The 22538-nt window shown below is 38.5% G+C and overlaps 1 protein-coding gene across 2 annotated transcripts; it reads left to right on the forward strand.

The window, feature by feature from the left end:
* Positions 1–741: 741 nt before the first annotated feature.
* LOC128690188 (xaa-Pro aminopeptidase 3) lies at positions 742–21938 on the forward strand. Of its 2 annotated transcripts, none has more exons than XM_053778746.2 (7): positions 742–879; positions 4041–4201; positions 6328–6480; positions 16042–16684; positions 16826–17067; positions 17980–18100; positions 19206–21938. In XM_053778746.2, exons 1-7 carry the CDS (start codon positions 825–827, stop codon positions 19373–19375), a joined length of 1545 nt encoding a protein of 514 aa, XP_053634721.1. In that variant the 5' UTR covers positions 742–824; the 3' UTR covers positions 19376–21938. The 2 variants fall into 2 exon arrangements, with proteins under 2 accessions (XP_053634721.1, XP_069940080.1); XM_070083979.1 differs by lacking the exon at positions 742–879 and adding an exon at positions 1443–1484.
* The last annotated feature ends 600 nt before the right edge of the window (positions 21939–22538 follow it).

Consider the following 22538-nt stretch of genomic DNA (forward strand, 5'->3'; position numbering starts at 1 on the left):
ATTCCCCAAATTAAGCCTGAATACCTTCCACATCCCCCCCACAGGCGCTGCATAATCCTACGGGTTTAGCGCTTCCCCATTGATTATAATATGTATGAAAACTTATGTAACTGTATATGTGTACCTGTACATAAATAAACTTACCTAACCATTTAACCTAGTTTAACATGACTCACGAAATCGTAATGACACGATTGCAAACAAACCATACCACGGGCGGGATTTGAACCCGCGGTCAGAGAGTCTCAATCTCCAAACCGTCGCGTTGGCCACTGGACTAGCTAGCCACAATAAGATTCGTCCAACTAGGTATATTTCTACACCACGGTGGTGCCTATGCTAACCTTCCTATGGTGTAGAAATATACCTAGTTGGACGAATCTTATTGTGGCTAGCTGGTCCAGTGGCTAGCGCGACGGTCTGGAGTTTTGAGACTCTGACCGCGGGTTCAAATCCCGCCCGTGGTATGGTTTAACCTAGTTTAAATTCAACCCAACCTTGCTAAAATAGAACGTGATTCAAAATTACATATGAGCTACACTAATGTAAATAGTTTATTACCACTGTCACATAAATAACTCATTACGATTATAACCAGATATAAGAATTAAATGGGCTATTGCCACTGTAACTTGTTTAACTGTCAAAACTTTGGGGCCCAGTCACTAGACCCATTATGTGCCTTTATAATCTTTCGACTGCTGCCCACAGGATGGGTATGGGGTGCATAATAAAGATATTAAACTAACAATTTAAATCACAATGCAGTAGGTGGCGAGTGTTGGCAAGCCGTCATGATCAGCTGATGATCACAACAAAGCATCATGGAAGCTTTCAGGATGTCTGTATTCTGTGTCAAGACCACCACACGTTACCTAGGTATGACCTCTCAGGATGTCTGTATTCAGTGTCAAGACCACCACATATTACCTAGGTATGACCTGTCAGGATGTCTGTATTCTGTGTCAAGACCATCACATATTACCTAGGTATGACCTCTCAGGATGTCTGTATTCTGTGTCAAGACCACCACATATTACCTAGGTATGACCTGTCAGGATGTCTGTATTCTGTGTCAAGACCACCACACGTTACCTAGGTATGACCTGTCAGGATGTCTGTATTCTGTGTCAAGACCACCACACGTTACCTAGGTATGACCTCTCAGGATGTCTGTATTCTGTGTCAAGACCACCACACGTTACCTAGGTATGACCTCTCAGGATGTCTGTATTCTGTGTCAAGACCACCACACGTTACCTAGGTATGACCTCTCAGGATGTCTGTATTCAGTGTCAAGACCACCACATATTACTTAGGTATGACCTCTCAGGATGTCTGTATTCAGTGTCAAGACCACCACATATTACCTAGGTATGACCTCTCAGGATGTCTGTATTCAGTGTCAAGACCACCACATATTACCTAGGTATGACCTGTCAGGATGTCTGTATTCTGTGTCAAGACCACCACACGTTACCTAGGTATGACCTCTAAGGATGTCTGTATTCTGTGTGAAGACCACCACATATTACCTAGGTATGACCTCTCAGGATGTCTGTATTCAGTGTCAAGACCACCACATATTACCTAGGTATGACCTCTCAGGATGTCTGTATTCAGTGTCAAGACCACCACATATTACCTAGGTATGACCTCTCAGGATGTCTGTATTCAGTGTCAAGACCACCACACGTTACCTAGGTATGACCTCTCAGGATGTCTGTATTCAGTGTCAAGACCACCACACGTTACCTAGGTATGACCTCTCAGGATGTCTGTATTCAGTGTCAAGACCACCACACGTTACCTAGGTATGACCTCTCAGGATGTCTGTATTCTGTGTCAAGACCACCACATATTACCTAGGTATGACCTCTCAGGATGTCTGTATTCTCTGTCAAGACCATCACACATTACCTAGGTATGACCTGTCAGGATGTCTGTATTCTGTGTCAAAACCACCACACATTACCTAGGTATGACCTGTCAGGATGTCTGTATTCTGTGTCAAGACCACCACATTACCTAGGTATGACCCGTCAGGATGTCTGTATTCTGTGTCAAGACCACCACACATCACCTAGGTATGACCTCTCAGGATGTCTATATTCTGTGTCAGGACCACTACACATTACTTAGGTATGACCTCTCAGGATGTCTTTATCCTGTGTCAGGACCACCACACGTTACCTAGGTGTCCTGTAGCTTGCTTGGTAGCGCATTCAGCTCACTGAGGTCCATAGTTTGATCCCCGGTACAGGTGGAAACATTAGGAATTGTTTCTTTAAGTCACCTTCTGTCCCTGTTCACTTAGCAGTAAAATAGGTACATGGGTGTTACTCAGCTGGTGTGAGTCACATCCTGGGGACAAAATTGACCTAATTTGCCCGAAATGCTACTGGATCACGACAACAAAGTCCTAGATACACTTGAAGACAAAAAGAATGCAGATGTAATATATACAGACTTTGCAAAAGCCTTCGACAAGTGTGACTATGGTGTAATAGCGCACAAAATACGTGCTAAAGGAATAACAGGAAAAGTTGGTTGATGGATCTATAATTTCCTCACAAACAGAAGACAGAGTAGTAGTCAACAGAGTAAAGTCTGAGGCGGCTACGGTGAAAAGCTCTGTTCCACAAGGCACAGTACTCGCTCCCATCTTGTTTCTCATCCTCATATCTGACATAGACAAGGATGTCAGCCACAGCACCGTGTCTTCCTTTGCAGATGACACCCGAATCTGCATGACAGTGTCTTCCATTGCAGACACTGCAAGGGTCCAGGCGGACATCAACCAATCTTTCAATGGGCTGCAGAAAACAATATGAAGTTCAATGATGAGAAATGTAAATTACTCCGATATGGTAAACATAAGGAAATTAAAACTTCACCAGAGTACAAAACAAATTCTGGCCACAAAATAGAGCGAAAAACCAACGTCAAAGACCTGGGAGTGATCATGTCGGAGGATCTCACCTTCAAGGGCCATAACATTGTATCAATTGCATCTGCTAGAAAAATGACAGGATGGATAATGAGAACTTTCAAAACTAGGATGCCAAGCCCATGATGACGCTCTTCAGGTCGCTTGTTCTATCTAGGCTGGAATATTGCTGCACACTAACAGCACCTTTCAAGGCAGGTGAAATTGCTGACCTAGAAAATGTACCGAGAACCTTCACGGTGCGCATAACGGAGATAAAACACCTCAATTACTGGGAGCGCTTGAAGTTCCTGAACCTGTACTTCCTGGAACGCAGGCAGGAGAGATACATGATTATATACACCTGGAAAATCCTAGAGGGACTAGTACCGAACTTGCACATGAAAATCACTCACAATGAAAGCAAAAGACTCGGCAGACGATGCAACATCCCCCCAATGAAAAGCATGGGTGTCACTAGCACGTTAAGAGACAATACAATAAGTGTCAGGGGCCTGAGACCGTTCAACTGCTTCCCAGCATACATAAGGGGGATTACCAATAGACCCCTGGCTGTCTTCAAGCAGGCACTGGAAAAGCACCTAAAATCGGTACCTGACCAGCCGGGCTGTGGCTCATACGTTGGATTGCATGCAGCCAGCAGTAATCAGCCTGGTTGATCAGGCTCTGATCCACCATGAGGCCTGGTCACAGACCAGGCCGCGGGGGTGTTGACCCCCGGAACTCTCTCCAGGTAAACTCCAGGTAATAACAAGGGGCTGTCTGTATAGCAGTATGTCACCGATGTCAACTAGGCGGCCTGTATACATTGTACGTGTATTGTAGAAACCAAGATAATTGTTATTATTATGACCTCTCAGGATGCCTGTGTTGTGTGTCAGGACCACCACACGTTACGTAGGTATGGCTCTTAGAAAGTGGGGACCTAAACTGATAGGGAATACACAAAACAAAATGAATGTATTTACATATTGTTAGTATTACTGTGATTCATTTCCACTAATATCATATATTTTATGATACTGTATGTATGTTTTAGTTTCTGTATTATATAAATTTTGCATGTATGTACTGTATGTATAATTTACAGGTTTCTCTGTGGTAAAACGTAGAATGTGCCATTCTGTTAGTCAGATTGGGGAGCACAATCAAGATGTATCAAGATTGGCCCAAGAGGGACAAACCAAGCGATTCATCCGAGCTGGTCAACCCACACCTCTCACACATCCACATCTTGTGCAGCCTGGCGAGGTCATTACTTTGAATCACCTTTGTTAATTCATCCAGTTTTAGGAATTTGCCTAAATTTGCTTGGTATCTGGTCCTGTTGTTTACAGTGTCTTTAGGTTAGTCCATTTTTTGGTTATGATTGCTCTATCAGTGTTTGTTACTATGAAAGTGATTTTCCTAGTTGGTTGAATTTGGTTTTCATTCATTTCTTTTTATTCTTTATTTGTTATCCTGAAACCGATTTCATTGGTTGGTTTGGACCTGTTACTACAAACAGTGCTAATAATCTACAATAATTGGTGCTACTGTATTTACACAATTCCTCATGAATTTGCTAAGCTTCAGTGATAATCTGAGAAACATAATAGTGATCAACAAACATTAAAAATCACTTAATAATTGCTGGAGATTTCAACATTATTCTTGGTCAATCAAATGATCTACAAGTATCAAGCTTCCCTCTTAGTTTGTATTCTTGCCTCCTTCCTAATACCTTTGATCACCAGACCCATTATAATCACTGAGACGTCAACTTCTGTTCCAGAGTCAACATAATAACACCTCTAATCCCTTGTTGCCCGTGAGAGTCTCACACACACACACACACACACACACTTGATAAAGCACGTCAAGAAACTAGAGAAAGTACAAAGGTTTGCAACAAGGTTAGTTCCAGAGCTAAGGGGAATGTCCTATGAAGAAAGATTAAGGGAAATCGGCCTGACGACACTGGAGGACAGGAGGGTCAGGGGAGACATGATAACGACATATAAAATACTGCGTGGAATAGACAAGGTGGACAAGGACAGGATGTTCCAGGGAGGGGACACAGAAACAAGAGGCCACAATTGGAAGTTGAAGACACAAATGAGTCAGAGAGATAGTAGGAAGTATTTCTTCAGTCATAGAGTTGTAAGGCAGTGGAATAGCCTAGAAAATGACGTAGTGGAGGCAGGAACCATACACAGTTTTAAGACGAGGTTTGATAAAGCTCATGGAGCGGGGAGAGAGAGGGCCTAGTAGCAACCGGTGAAGAGGCGGGGCCAGGAGCTAGGACTCGACCCCTGCAACCACAAATAGGTGAGTACAAATAGGTGAGTACACACACACACACACACACACACACACACACACACACACACACACACACAGAGTCAGTTACTCTAAACTTTGTAGTTAATGGTGAGTTAAAAAAAAGGTCTGCACCAGAATGATGAAAATAAGCTCACCTTTAATATACAAAAAAATTCTACTATATCATTTTTAGAATAAACCATGTACACAGACATCAAAATTAATGAATCCAAAGTACACGAAAAATACAAGCGTGAGCTTTTAGGTGTGTTCATAGATAATAAATTAAAATTTAGTGATCATTTCCAGTTCATTTCAGGAAAGTATTAAAAAATGGTAGGTATGCCCTCCACAATTAGCTGTTATTTCCCCCCAATTTATGTATACTAACATTCTATTTCACTCTTATGTACTCATACCTCACCAATGGAATTTATGCCTGGGGTTCTGCCTCAGCTGTCAACCTTAAACCAATTATTGCACAACAATAGGAAGCTATCAGAACTATCACAAATTAAAATTTTTGGCAACACACTATTCTCTTGTTCAAATCCCTAAACCTATTAAAGATAAATGCCATACAAACTGCTGTTCACTTCACACACATCAAGGGAGGTGCCTTAATGTCAGTGAGGGAATCCTGATCCAAGGAAGTGCATCTCTCCCCTCCCTTCCTGATTCCCTTCCATGTGCTGCATTACCCCTATGGGTTTAGTGTTCTAATCCTAATTGAAATGATGATGATAATAATAAGTCACCCTACCTTGGTGAGAGATAGACATTGAGTTAATAATAATGATGATGATAATACTGTAATAATAATAATAATAATAATAATAATCACATCTTCAAAACATTCCACTGTAATGGTGATGCTGATCTAAAACACTTCCTTTAAAGCTGTAACAGAACACGCAGGCATCATACTCAAAACAAATATAGCCTTGTATCTGTACAGTAATTGTTTTGTTAAGATTTTGCTCAAGGGAGCAGATGTTATATAGGTAACTAACAAACTACAACATCATTAAATGATGTATCTTCTTATGTACAAAAGTCTAATTGTATTTCAGGTCACATTTGGCATATCTTATGGGGAATATAGTGAACGTCGGCATAAACTGATGGAGAGGCTGGGGAAAGAAGAGGGTAAACACCATGTTGTTATTCTTCCTGCTACTCCAAAGCGGTATATGATAGACAAAATTCCTTATTTATACAGGCAGGTAAGTTCTACAGGATAAAAAGTTAGGCTATGGTAGTAGGTTGGATTTTAGTAATACAGTAATCAGAAGCTTTTGGATATTTCAGTAATTTTTAAAGTTACAGATTTTGGTCTTAAAACTAGGAATGAATTGATGAAAAATTTATGTAAATATGTTGAGTTTATTATTATAGATTTAGCTGGACTTGAGACCTAGAAATGGGAAGTACAATGCCTGCACTTTAAAGGAGGGGTCTGGGATATTGACAGTTTGGAGGGACCTCTAAACTGTCATATCTGAGCACCTCTGCAAAGACAGTGATTATGTATGAGTGAGGTGAAAGTGTTGAATGATGATGAAAGTATTTTTTCTTTTTGGGTCACCCTGCCTCGGTGGGAAACGGCCGATTTGTCAAAAAAAGAAAAGTAGAGTTTTATTGCTTTTTTAACTGGAGCGCTAGTCCCGTATAGGATATAAACTATACAGAAGTGCAACTTGTAAATTGTCCAAGACGGACCGAAATGTCATCATAAACTTGTTTCTCCCCTGTGTGTGTGAGGGTTATTTGTGTATTGTTCTAGTCATGGTATTGTGCCTTTTTGTTCTTCATACAGAAGTGCCTTCATTTGTATGGGAAATGTTTTCTGGAAAACTAAGTGCAAAATTCTTTCAAGAAAAATAAAATAAAACTTAAATGGGACAGTAGGGTTTTTCCATTTTTGTCTACCAGCCAATACTACACTATACAGTATAACATTTTATATATCGTTACTCTAGACTCTCTGTGAATGAAAAAAGTGAGCTTTAAGTTTCTCTGAAAGTTCACATTCCTGTAATTACCATATACTGTACTGTACACCTAGGCTTTTCTCTCTCTCTCTGTTTCTGTCTCTCTTACACAGGGTTTTACAAGCTAAGAGCTGTTACCTACATCAGTTCATTTGATAGCCTTTTTATTGTTAAGAGATATACAAATAGGGAACAGGGCAAAGTTGGAGCCATCTGTGGGCCAGCGGTTTCATTTGGTAAATTCACTTAATTTCATTGATGTCCTAATGTTGTATGAACATGTTCCAGACTTGAGTCATCCTGGGAAGAAATGATCTCAGATGAAGTGATGTTCTGGAGAAGGGCACAACCAGAGTGTAGTTGCTGCTTGCTGCCTGTCTTGTTGTGTAGAAGCTCAATTCTCGGTCTCTGTGGAGTGGAACCAAGTGTGCTACTTTGACAGTATGGCCTTGTACATAACAGTAAGACCACCCACATCCCTTTCTCTTTCTCTCCCTTTCTCTATCTTTTTCCATTTTTTATAATTTTCTTTCTCTTTTTCTCTTTTTTCATTATCTTTCTTTCTCTTTTTTTCTTTTTCCTTCTCTTTTTCTTTCTTTTTTCTTTCATTTTTCTTTCTGTTTCTTATTCTTTCTCCATTTCTCTTTTTATTTCTTTCTCTTTGTTTCTCTTTCTCTTTGTTTCTCTTTCTCTCTCTTTCATTTTCTGTCTTTTTCTTTTTCTCTTTCTCATTTTCTTTCTCTTTTACTCCTTTTCTTTCTCACTTTCATGGTATGGCTAGTAGATCAGTGATAAGAGTATTCAATGTAGCTGAAAGAAACTGGATTGAATTTATAGGTGAGGCAAGTCATAGACGGTGAGTCTCCTTACACCTACTGCTCTTGTTCACTTAGCAGTACTGTAAAGGGGTACTCATTAGTGAGCTGTATGTTGTGGATTGCACCTTATGGAAGGCTTTAACCCCTTGACTGTCGCAACCCCCAATCCTGAGGTGTCTCCTGGTGTTGCAAAATTTAAAAAAAAATTATATTTTTTCTTATGAAATTATAGAGAATCTTTTCCCGATTGTAACGACACCAAAAGAACGAAATTTGATGGAAAACTGACGGAATTACGCTCTCGCGAAGTTAGCGACCTCAGCGATATTTACAGATCGGTGATTTCACTCACTTTGAGCCATATTTTCGGTTAATTCCATTGTTCCAGTTAATCAGACTTATAGCTATTTCTTTAGAACTCCGTTTTTTTCTATCGACTGAGTACAAGAAACTGCCCATTTACCAATTTCAACTACCCAATAACGTGGTCAGAAATTTGCAATTTGGCCAATTTCACGAAAATTAAAAAATATGACAATTTCAAAATAAGGTCCAGAATGAACAATGCAGACATTCCTAGCTCTAAAATAACATTTTCTTTGTTCATCAGTCATGTCTCCAGGCCCCTCTGATATTACTCTTGCTTTCTATTTTGAATTTTTATTCAAACAAAAAACAGAAGATTTACTGTTATGCAGACTACTGCAATACTGTAATAATTGTACAAATAATGTCAACCCATTCATGACTGCATATTAGAATGGCTAGTTGGACATTTATTGGACAATGACATCAGTTGTTTTCTTTTGAACATCGGCAAAAATCAAACATTTCCCCTAATTTGAGCTCCATTTCCAGGTTCTTTTCATAGTAAAACCAATCAAAATCACCTCTATTTCTATAATATGTTTTTCATTCTATCAAATGAGACCAAGAAAACGAGAATATAACCATAAATACTATACGAAAATAGACCACAAAGTCGGCATTTTAATTAAAAAAAAAACGGTTGGAGTTTTTTTCTCATTATGCACTGCGTGCTCCAGGATTTTTTTTATATGGTGCACACTGACCACACAGACCCATTCTCTCACATGTGGGCCTACCAGCTTTCTCCTGCTTGATTTGAAGTTGCTAGAATTTATGAGTAGTATATATATATAATTGCAAAGGTTAGTGGATGAGTTTGGGAATGTGTGTAAAGGTAGAAAGTTGAAAGTGAACATAGAAAAGAGTAAGGTGATGAGGGTGTCAAATGATTTAGATAAAGAAAAATTGGATATCAAATTGGGGAGGAGGAGTATGGAAGAAGTGAATGTTTTCAGATACTTGGGAGTTGACGTGTCGGCGGATGGATTTATGAAGGATGAGGTTAATCATAGAATTGATGAGGGAAAAAAGGTGAGTGGTGCGTTGAGGTATATGTGGAGTCAAAAAACGTTATCTATGGAGGCAAAGAAGGGAATGTATGAAAGTATAGTAGTACCAACACTCTTATATGGGTGTGAAGCTTGGGTGGTAAATGCAGCAGCGAGGAGACGGTTGGAGGCAGTGGAGATGTCAGGTGTAAATATTATGCAGAAAATTCGGAGTGTGGAAATTAGGAGAAGGTGTGGAGTTAATAAAAGTATTAGTCATAGGGCAGAAGAGGGGTTGTTGAGGTGGTTTGGTCATTTAGAGAGAATGGATCAAAGTAGAATGACATGGAAAGCATATAAATCTATAGGGGAAGGAAGGCAGGGTAGGGGTCGTCCTCGAAAGGGTTGGAGAGAGGGGGTAAAGGAGGTTTTGTGGGTAAGGGGCTTGGACTTCCAGCAAGCGTGCGTGAGCGTGTTAGATAGGAGTGAATGGAGACAAATGGTACTTGGGACCTGACGATCTGTTGGAGTGTGAGCAGGGTAATATTTAGTGAAGGGATTCAGGGAAACCGGTTATTTTCATATAGTCGGACTTGAGTCCTGGAAATGGGAAGTACAATGCCTGCACTTTAAAGGAGGGGTTTGGGATATTGGCAGTTTGGAGGGATATGTGTATGCTTCTAGACTGTTGTATTCTGAGCACCTCTGCAAAAACAGTGATAATGTGCGAGTGTGGTGAAAGTGTTGAATGATGATGAAAGTATTTTCTTTTTTGGGATTTTCTTTCTTTTTTGGGTCACCCTGCCTCGGTGGGAAACGGCCGACTTGTTGAAAAAAAAAAAAAAAAAAAAAAATATACGTCAGACACGGTGGCTCATAAGACGTATATATACGACCGAAACAGTGAAAGGGTTAAAGGACCCCAATGAAAATTAGCTGCATTGCTAGTTCTCTTGAGTTATTCTGTATTATGATTATAAACCAGTGAACATCGTCTTGTTCTGTTTTTAGTAAATCCAATGATCAAAAAATAAATCGTTCACGTGTGAAACTGAATTTTTTGACTGCAGAAATAATGAGAGGTGTATCTACCATATTTATTTAGTTAAACACAGCTCAAATTGTAGTATTTATTTATTTATTTATTTAGAAATTTTAGCATACATACAGAGGTACAAAAAAAATACAGGTAAGAGCAGCATGCCAAAGCCACTTATATGCATAGCATTATGGGCTGGCTTAAAATTAACTTAAGATTAACTAAGCAATGATGAAATCAGTGATAAGACATTATTGTAAACAGATAACTATAAAGCACAAATGAATATTACAAAGACAGGTCATATGGTTGCATGCATTGCTGTTCATTCAGTAGAATGGAGTATTCTGTTAGGTAGTGTATTTAAAAAAATAACAAAGTTAGATTGGGTCCTAGGTTTAACATTTATGTGATATAATTGTGAGTAACATATAGGCTATACAATTTATAAGGTTCAGTTATTCAGTATTTATTTGGTTTTGGGTGAGTAAGTGATCTTTGAGAAGAGACTTGAATTTGTAAACAGGTAGTGTTTCTTTTATATTTACAGGTAATGAATTCCAGATTTTAGGGCCTTTTATGTGCATTGAGTTTTTGCATAGCGTGAGATGGACACGAGGAACATCAAAGAATGATCTGTGCCTTGTGTTATGGTCATGTGTTCTGTTGAGGTTGGCAAGGAGATGTTTGAGGGGAGGGTTAATATCAGAGTTAAGTGTTCTATGTATGTAATAGGTGCAGTAATAAGTATGGATGTTTTGTATGGTGAGTAGGTTGAGTGTTTTGAATATTGGTGGAGTGTGTTGCCTGTAGTGAGAATTTGTTATCATTCTAACTGCAGCCTTTTGTTGGGTAATTAGTGGTCTGAGATGGTTAATTGTTGTTGAGCCCCATGCACAAATTCCATAGGTGAGATAGGGGCAAATAAGAGAGTGATAAAGGGCCAGGAGGGCTGACTGTGGAACATAGTACCGTATCTTCGATAGTATGCCTACAGTCTTGGAAATTTTCTTAGAAATTTGTTGTACATGTGTATGAAATTTGAGTCTATTATCGAGGTGGATTCCTAAGAATTTTCCCTCTGTTAGCTTTGTGATAGGTGATCCGTTTATCGTTATGTTAAGAGGTACATCTGTAGCTCTGTTACCAAACTGAATGAAGTAGGTTTTGTCAATGTTTAGTGTAAGTTTGTTAGTCCTCATCCAGGTAGATATTTTCTGTAATTCGGTGTTTACAGTATTGGCTAGCATGACTGGGCTCGGGTGAGAGAAGACATGTGTAGTGTCATCTGCAAAAAGTGTGGGTTTGAGTAATTGCGAAGCATTTGGTAGGTCATTTATGTATAGGAGAAAGAGAAGAGGGCCAAGGGCACTTCCCTGTGGGACACCAACTGTAATTGGTTGTGCGGAAGAGCTTGCCCCATTTGCGTACACATATTGGCTTCTGTTGCTGAGGTAAGACTTGAGGTAGTTGAGGGAGTGCCCTCTAATACCATAGTGTGACAATTTTACGTGGAGCAAGTCATGGTCAACTGTATCAAAAGCTTTACGTAAGTCAATGTGTATATATGTTCTAGCATGTGTATAATAGCATCATTAGTATTTTTATTAGGCCTGAATCCAAATTGGCAGGGGTTGAGAATGTTTTGGGAGATGAGGTAGGAGTAGATTCGTTTATGAATTAATTTTTCGAAGATTTTTGAGAGAGGGTGTAAATTGGATATTGGCCTATAGTTATTCAACTCTGTTTGGTCTCCTCCTTTATGGATCGGGGTGACCCTTGCTATTTTGAGAACTGTAGGGAAGGTGGAGGATTCAATGGATTTGTTAAAGAGTGTTGCAATGATTGGTGATAGTACTTGTGACGCTTTTTTGTATATAAAGGGTGGTAAGGTATTTAAATCTCCTGCCTTGTTTTTCAGTGCGTTGATAATAAGGGAGACTTCGTATGGGTTAGTCGGAGCTAGGAACAGTGTGTTCGGGTAGTTGCCAGTGAGGTAGTCATTTGGTGGGGTATCTGAGCTTGGGATTTTATTGGCAAGGTTTTGACCTATAGTGGAGAAGAAATCATTGAGTCTGTTTGCTGTTTCTGTTGGTGGGAGTTGGGGTTCATCTGATTTTGCTAATTTTATTTCGCTATGTCGTGATATCTTTTTTGTTCCCAGAATTTCTGATAGGGTCTTCCAGGTCTTTTTTATATCACCTCGTAAGTTGGATAATCTGTTCTCATAATACAATTTTTTTGCCCTTCTTATCAGGCTGGTTAGGATTGACGAGTAACATTTTGTTTGGTCTCTGGTTATGTGACCCTTTCTGTACTGTTTTTCATATCGGTGTTTTGTATTTATGGATTTGAGAATGCTGGGTGTTAGCCAGGGACTGTTCAGTCTCTTAGCTGTCATCTGTTTAGTTTTTTTTAGGGCAGTGCTTGTTATAAAGGTATTGGGTCTTTTTTAGAAAATTATTAAAACATTCGTCAATATCTGTATAGATTTCTAGCTCAGTGTGCCAGTCAATGTTTGTTACTGCTGTTGTGAAGTTATTAATGGCTGCCTCATTGTGAAGTCTGAAGGTGACTTTAGTAGTGTCTTGGGGTATTTTACCAAGAGTTGTTATGAGGAAAGTAGGGTAGTGGTCTGTGGTATTATCTGTAATTATGCCTGATTTTAAAGGGGATATGGTGTTGGTCCAGATGTGGTCAAGTAGGGAAACACTAGTCTCTGTAACTCTTGTAGGTTTTGTTACTGTTGGTAGCAACATGCAGTTACTCATTGTGTTTGTGAATTCAGTAACGTGTGGGTCCTGGTCTTGCAGGAGATTTATATTGAAGTCACCTGAGAGTAGTAAGTGATCTTTGTTCATGCGTGCATCAGTTATCATACTTCCTAGGTTTTGACTAAATTGGCTAATGTTTGATTGTGGAACTCTGTAGATGTTTATCACTGTGAGAGGTTTTTGTAGGTATTTGGATTTGAATTTAGCTATTATATATTCCCCATGTTCATCCCTTGTGCAAGTATTAGTGATACATTCTAGTTGGTCTGAGTAGTATATAGCAGTGCCACCCCCTTGTTGGTCTGGCCTACAGTTGTGTATGGCTGTGTAACCAGGAATGGCATAGACATCTGTAGTATCAAGCTTTAGCCAGGTTTCAGTTAGTGTAATGATGGACATATTGGCATGCAAGGAATTTAGTAATGCTAGGAGGTCATCATAATGCTTGCTTAAAGATCTGATATTGTAGTTAAAGATAGTTATGTTGTTGTTGGCTCTGAGAAGTGCCTTTGATTGTTCTGCTGTGTAGTAATTACAGTAACTGTTTGAATCATTTAAGTCATTAAATAAGAGGTTGGTATCAGGATCAATGCTTGTAATCATAAGATTTGTAGTGAATCTATAGTTAGAATTAAGTAAAAAATAAAGTAAATATTCTAAAGCTAAAAAAAAAAATAGAACCTGAATCCAATGAGCATATTCTTTACAAGATTTTCTGACTCATACCAGTTTTGAAATTGTCAAAGTGTTCCACTTGATGGCTTTATTAGGAAAAAAGCCTTACCATACTATAAAAAGTGTGTGAAGAGGAAGGACAGCCCAAAAACAAGTGCATATTTAGTTCTAGATTGCTTAACAGGTTTAGAATGCACACAGGGCTTTATAAAGTACTGCAGGATAAAATAAAAACGTGGCATATGATAGAATACCTGCTCACTTCACTGCAACAATCAGCTAATAAAGCTGCATCAGCATTCAAAGATCCCCAACTTTCAGCATCACATCAGCCCATGAACCTCAACCTGGTAAGACTACCGCTGCCTTTTCCAATCACTCCAGCATGTTAACCATCTCCAACCTGACTTGAGGGTAAGTAGCAAATACTACATATACAGTATTTATGTAACCATTTTTAAGCTACATGTGCTCTTCCTCCTCACTGTCTGAACCTCACTAGAATTCAGGTATTTCACAGAGCATCCTCATCAATAAAAATTAAGTAGTAAAGTGTTATTGTTATGAAGACTTTGATAGAAAAGAAGATTGGTTTGAGTTTTTTTTTTTTTTTTTTGAAGTGTGAGGAATGCAACCCTATTTTTTCCCATACCTTTTTCACTCCATAAGTTGTGAAAATTATTGGTATTGCAGTTTTCAGGAACATAAGCCCTTGAATTATGAATGTTTACTGTGCATATTTTGGATACTACACAGATAATGGGAACTTGTAGGTGGTGGTGGTGGAATTACCCTCATGTCACAAATGCCCCATTGTATGGTATTTTGATTACAACTAACAAACTCCCTTGATGTTGCTAAGACATTTTTCATAATGTTTGGGGACAAAGCTCAAAATATTAATTTAAACATACAGTGGACCCCCGCCTTACGATATTAATCCGTTCCTGAGAGCTCATCGTAAGCCGAAATTATCATAAGGCGAATTAATTTTCCCCATAAGAAATAATGGAAATCAAATTAATCCGTGCAAGACACCCCAAAGTATGAAAAAAAATTTTTACCACATGAAATATTAATTTTAATACACACAAACTGAAGAAGACATGCACAATTGCTGCTCTACTAAGAATAGAATACATGACACTTACCTTTATTGAAGATCTGATGATGATTGATGGGATGGGAGGAGGGGAGAGTGTGGAAGTTATTGTTTAGAAGGGGAATCCCCTTCCATTAGGACTTGAGGTAGCAAGTCCTTTTCCGGGGTTACTTTCCTTCTTCTTTTAATGCCACTAGGACCAGCTTGAGAGTCACTGGACCTCTGCCTCACAACAAATCTGTCCATAGAGGTCTGTACCTCCTGTTCCTTTAAGATTTGACTAAAATGGGCCACAACATTGTCATTGTAATAGTCACCAGCACGGCTTGCAATAGCTGTGTTAGGGTGCTTTTCATCCATAAAGGTTTGCAGTTCAACCCACTTTGCACACATTTCCTTAATCTCTGAAGTAGGCACAATGGATTCCACAACTGGCATAGGCTTCTCAGAGTTAGCCCCAAACCCTTCAAAACCTTTCTTAATTTCCATACTAATTCTCACCCTTTTTACCTCAGGGTTGGCACTAGAAGCATTCTTATGACCCATGGTGACTTATTTTGCAGTTACAAGCACAAAAAACACTGGGACAAGGCGAAATATACTGAATGTATGCGTGGTTGTGACCGCACTGGCTGGCTTGTAAACACTGGCGCTGAGGCCACATGTGGGACGCGTCCCGGACGAATCGCGTGAGGCAAGGCAAAATTTTTGCGTTCAAATGTATCGTATGGCGGATTTAACGTAACGCGATGCCATCATAAGGCGGGGGTCCACTGTATAACTAAATGCACTAATGCACCAGTTGAAATTGTGGATTTATTTATCCCATACAGTTTTTATGGATGTTCATTTTTCATTTTCTTCATTATTGTTTGTACCAAGATTTAAATTTTCTTTTCCTGAAAAAGATTTTTCACTCTACAAAAAAATTATTTGATATTCTTTTAACCGAATAGTTTACCAGAAATCAATTATGGTATTCATATTGATCTGATTGATAATATAAATATATTGTATTATATTCCAGGATACTGATATGCTTTATATGTCTGGATGCTTGGAGCCTGATTGTATTCTTGTCCTACACACACTGCCAGGCAAGAGAGCCCCAGTACACAAGTCTGTGATGTTCATCCCGCATCATGACCCTTGTCAAGAACTATGGGATGGCCCTCGCACCGGACCTTCAGATGCCTCAGGTGTTTGGGGTGTAGATGCTGGACTACCCCTTAGTGAGCTTACACATTACCTTGGCCAACTAGAGTCAGATCTAAACTCCCCTACTCTATGGTATCACTCACAGTGTTCACCTAATCCAGGGATTCACCGGCAGTTACAAGGATGGCTGCTTGGAGGGCGCCAGGGAGGGATGGAATCACCAAAATTTCACATACATGCTCTTCGAGTAATCAAGTCTCCTGCAGAAATAGAATTAATGAGAAAAACATGTAGAATAAGTGGAGAATCTATAGCTGCCACCATGCGAGCTACAAGAGCTCCAGTGATGGAACACCAATTATTTGCTGTGGTAGACTATCAGAGCAGGATGAGAGGTGCAGATTACTTGGCTTATCCTCCTGTGGTAGCTGGTGGGCCCAGAGGAAATATAATTCATTACATTAATAACAATCAGGTTATTAATCCAGGAGAGATGGTTTTAATGGATGCTGGTTAGTAATAATAAACAGTTTTTTAAATTTGTTCATGAGCCATTTTTTATTTTTTCATTAAATTCTCTTGTACCATTATAATCAGTTAAATATATAGCACTTATTATGTACATACTTGAAATTATGCATTTTTTGGTACAGGAAGTGAGTTTAGGGGTTACAGTGGTGATGTTACTCGCACTTGGCCTGTTAGTGGAGAATTCACATCAGCCCAGCGAGATGTTTATGAGGCAGTACATGAGGTACAAGAGGCTGTCATAACTGCCTGCAGACATCATCCTACTCTAGATCAATTATTTTCTGCAATGTGTACCAGACTTGGTAAAGTACTACAGGAACTCTGTATATTACCACTAAATTTCACTGAAGGGCAGCTAATGCGAGTGAGTATTATGTATGTGCCATGAATATAACTTAGAAATTATGATATAACTTTGTTAGATGATGATATTTATTAAAAAAATACAGAAAATAAGCTTTGAATATGGGAAAAATTAAATAAAGATTAGAGCACAGTATTTCAATGATAATTCCACATACAGGAATGCCTCACTAATGCAGCGGGTTTAGTTCGAAACCACTGCCAAAAAACGAATATCACCGTAAAGTGAATCAGCTTTTTCTTCACTTGCCAGTGCATATTAAAACCTAAAAACATGTTTACACTATAATTTATTAAGTGTGCAATATCACTAGGCCTAAAAAAAAGAGATGAAAAACTAAAAATAATAGCACACTGTTATTGCTTACCTTAAAATATTTTCATCCTTTGCTTATGGTGACTGATGAACATTTTAGAATTATCAGAGGAAGGCTGAAGGGAATAGTGGACCTGGTTTGATCTTCTAATGTCTTTCTTGGTGTTCCACATGCCTTTCTTACTAAGCTTGATCATTTCTAGCTTTTGATTTGAGGAGGCTTGCAACTCCTCTTTTCAACAGAATTAACCTTAGGGTCCATTTTACTGTAATTAATAATTACAATAATAACAATAAGACAAGTAAAAACTTTGAAAATTGCCAGAATATGACACTGAAACACTCATTGCACAAATGCTGTAAATAGACAGCACGGGTCAGCTGATGTGTGTGTGTCACCACCAAAAATAATAAACCTGAATATAATTGTAGAGTTCTGTATTAGCGAAATACTCTAAAATGAGCTCTGTATTTATGAGGTATGCCTGTATGCAGCTTTATTGCTTTCATTTTTCTTTTCTTTTATAATGAAAATGAATATTCTAATAAATTTCCTTGTAAGCACTATTTTCAAGTACTGTGTAACTTGTCTTTTAGGCTGCATATGGATTTTGCCCTCACCATGTGAGTCATTTTCTTGGGATGGACGTTCACGACACACCTCTAGTACCAAGAAATCGTCCATTAGAACCTGGCTGTATAATTACTGTTGAACCTGGTATGGTATTCTTAATTTTCTTTCTGTTTATATACTTGATGAAATGTTTCCTCTTCCAACTCCCTGTTTTTGATGAGTTTAACTGATATTAACCCTTAAACTGTCCAAACGTAGATCTACGTTCACGTGCATAGCGCTCTGACCTTGATTTTCCCCATTTGAAAGCATGTAAAAAAAAGTAGATCTACGTTCGGAGCCCCCTGCACGTGGACGTAGATCTACGTTTGGACAGTTTAAGGGTTAATAGAAGAAATACGAGGGTATGTATCTGTGCAGCAAAGATTGTGACTGACTTCACTTGCCTGGATATCCACTAATGCTGTATCTGTTATGTTTCTGGGAAGCATTATTCCTGTGGCCAGGTCATCCAATCCATTTTGCTAGAAAACTAGTAGGAAGACACAAATAAGCTACAGTCTTAATTTACCAGTGTTTTATCTGTGTTCAAGTGTAGACCAAAGGTTTACATTGAAGCACATTAGTGAATAGTGTTTAAGTAAAGGTGAGGATCATTTTGTTGCATTTATGGGTTTAGAAAAAGCATATAGTAATTAAATGGATAGAAGAGTAATGTTGCAGATAGTGCAGATGTATGGAACAAATTGGTGGTAAGTTTCTAAAACCCTTTGAGTCTTTATGCAGGTAGCCATGCTCAGGTATATAGGAAAGGGAAGGATTATGTGATGTCACCATGGTGCGGGATTAAAAGGTAAAAAATTAGATACGAAGTGGGACTTGCGACATTTGCTCTTTGCTGATGACAAGTTCTTTTGATAGATTCTGAATAAAGATTTTATTACTGTACCATATCATGGTTTGTTTTTACGTAGTCGTTACTAATATTATTTCTTCAGTGCATTATACACTATCTTTCTAATTCATCATCTTCATTTTACAGTTCTCCCTTAATGCTAATATATCACAATGATAAGATTGAACCTCATTCATCTGATCTCCCATAAACCGACCTCTCTGATTTAACGTAAAAATTCTCAGTTTCATAACCATGACTTTCCCATCATCTGAGTTGGTATAGTTATTATTTTTGCAGCCACTCCACATATTCTTCATTTAAAAGCAGATTTAACATATTCATTTTTTCTAGGTATATACATAAGTGGAAACAATGTGAATGTCCCCTCTCGTTACCTGGGGATAGGAGTCAGACTAGAAGACGATGTTCTTATAACTGAAGACGGTGTAGAGGTCCTCAGCAACTCCTGTCCAAAACACCCAGATGAAATAGAAGCTATTGTTGGTGCTGACTACAAGTAATTTTTTGTTTTGTTTTGGCATGTCTTCAGCTTTTATGTATTTTGAGGTACCTGTACTCTATATGTGTCCCATAGTGTGGTTCAGTATGTTTAAAGGATTCTTATGAACATAAGAAATAAATATGGACTCATTGTATGTAAAATTAACATAAATGTTGAGAACCATATAAGACCTCATAATACAAAGTACAAATTATTTCTCTCTCAAGAATCTTTCATTAAGTTTGTTTTTATAAAAAAATTATGCCTATTCACATTTGCAGTTAGATTTTAATGTTTATGGGCATAATTTTTGTATACCATTTATCATGGTATGAACCTTGGTAAAAATGTACCGACAGGTTGGTTTAGAAAAACACGTAAGTAAACACTAGGACATATTCATTAAAAAACGTTTCAGTCCTGGGACCTTGATGACTTCAAGGTCCCAAGACTGAAATGTTTTCTAATAAATGTCCTAGTGTTTACTTAGGTGTTTTTCTACACCATTTATCATCAGCAAGATGATTTCATCTACAGTCACCCCTACAGATTTGCAGGTTTCCATATTTGCATGTTTCAGTTATCCAAGTTTTTATTAATTGGCATCCAGCTAATTGATTTGATTATCCAACAGTTTTCTGGCTCAAATTTCTTTTTTTTTATTCCAATCATTATTTTTTATGATTTGCAATATTAACTAGATTAGTCATGTATCACAGTGATACATATTACAGTAAAACCTCTCATTAATGGATTTCAGCAGTTTCAGACAAGAAAACTGGCATGACAAACTGTAGTATTGGACAAAATGGGCAAAAGTCTGTAATTCCGGTTTTGGCCATAGCAATAGTGTCAAGTTATCTTCTGAACTATTGGATCAAGCCCAATGATTCCGACGTTTGTCTGGTATGGGCCAGAGTGACCACATACAGGACCTGTCTGTTTTATTGTTCCCTGAGTCACAGGCCACCCGTACCAGTTTTTATTTGTGCTCAGTCATGCAAACACCTGTTATTCAGTCTAATTTTTACTGGATGTAGAACATTGTGTGTGACTTCATTAGCATAATAAGTAAAGTACAATTAACAATGGCTTCTAGAGCAAGTGGTGGTGTCAAGAGGAAATGTGTGGCTCTCAGTGATACGTAGAAACTTAAACTAATTAAGAAGATTGAGTTTGGCATCTCAGTGGCACAAGTATATGAGGAATATTGTGTTAAGAACCAGTGTCTGATATCCATAGAAGCAAGAACAAACTTACAAAATGTCTAAGTTTAGTGCAGATGCTAGTGGAATTTTACAGCTCCTCTTGACTCAGAATAAAGGCTGTTAAAAGTTATTGAGTCACCGCTGTCAATCACTGTAGTTTACACTATCTTTCCACCATGAAAATGTAAGTAAAATTACTGTAAATTATGTACAATGCAGGTACAATGCCAATTTTCCAGCATTGGCTGGCCTGGCACCTCTTTTAGTCTGGACAAAATTACAGGATTACTTTTTTTTTGCAGAGTAATTTAATAGGTGGCCGCAGATAGCATTGTGAGTAGTGTGTTCTCACTCGTATTATTTACACTGCAGTTGTTGGTAGCTATCCTTTGATTTTGTGCAGTTCTTAGTGTATTTTGCTAACAACCCTAGTTATGACTAGGGTTAATAGCTATATAGGTAACTTGTCAGTAGCCATGGCTGTTGACAAGTTAATTGAGTTGTCAGGTGAATTAATCAAAGGACTAGAACAATGTTCCTTTGTGGTAGAACAAGAGCTCATGAATTTTTATTTGATGCATGGAAAATTACACAGGGACAGATCATAGCACATGAAGCAACTTCACTTGGGTGAAATATTTAAAAAAAGATAATCAAGCAGAATTTATCAAAGCAGGCCTTCATCTGAAAATTCTGTAGCTTCATCTTCAAGTACCCCAGATGTCCTCCCTGTAACATCACAGATCCATTATGAAACATTCAATTATGAAACAGACAATCCTCAACTTCCAGATATTTGTAATTAGTTCTACAGTTCCAGTAAAATTCTAAAATTTACCACTGTAGGAGTAGTAGTCCTGCAGCATTTTTTTTTTTAAGTACAGTAATTAATAACTTCCTAAGTAGTAGGTTGGTAGACAACAACTGCCCATGGAGGTACTATCGTCCTGCCAAGTGAGTGTAAAACGAAAATCTGTAATTGTTTTACATGATGGTAGGATTGCTGGTGTCCTTTTTTCTGTCTCATAAACATGCAAGATTTCAGGTATGTCTTGCTACTTCTTCTTACACTTAGATCACACTACACATACATGTACAAGTATATATATACACACACCCCTCTGGGTTTTCTGCTATTTTCTTTCTAGTTCTTGTTCTTGTTTATTTCCTCTTATCTCCATGGGGAAGTGGAACAGAATTCTTCCTCTGTAAGCCATGCGTGTTGTAAGAGGTGACTAAAATGCCGGGAGTAACCCGTTCTCCTGTATAAATTACTAAATTTAAAAAGAGAAACTTTTGTTTTTCTTTTTGGGCCACCCTGCCTCGGTGGGATATGGCCGGTTTGTTGAAAGAAGAAGAATTAATAAACTTGTTTTATTTGTAGTTTTTTTTTTTTTTTTTTCAACAAGTCGGCCGTCTCCCACCGAGGCAGGGTGACCCAAAAAAGAAAGAAAATCCCCAAAAAGAAAATACTTTCATCATCATTCAACACTTTCACCACACTCGCACATTATCACTGTTTTTGCAGAGGTGCTCAGAATACAACAGTTCAGAAGCATACACATACAAAGATACACAACACATCCCTCCAAACTGCCAATATCCCAAACCCCTCCTTTAACCCTTTGACTGTTTCCGACGTATAAATACGTCTTACGAGCCAATGTTTCTGACGTATTTATACGCACAAATTCTAGCGGCTTCAAATCGAGCGCCAAAGGCCTGGTAGGCCTACACGGGAGAGAATGGGTCTCAGTGGTCGGTGTGCACCCTGTGAAAAAAATCTGGGACCTAGCGGTGCATTGTGGGAACGCCATGTTGTCAGTCCATTTTCACCATGCCTCTCGGTAAGAAGTTCCTCACTCCTCGGCGGATTGGAGGTCTTTTGTTCCCAAGTGATAGCTCTAACAGCGATGAAAGTGTCAGTGACAGTGAATTCAAGGGTTTTCAAGTGAGTGTTACCGAAAAAAGTGC

Source organism: Cherax quadricarinatus, chromosome 1, assembly GCF_038502225.1.
Source record: "Cherax quadricarinatus isolate ZL_2023a chromosome 1, ASM3850222v1, whole genome shotgun sequence".
Classification (NCBI taxonomy): Eukaryota; Metazoa; Arthropoda; class Malacostraca; order Decapoda; family Parastacidae; genus Cherax; species Cherax quadricarinatus.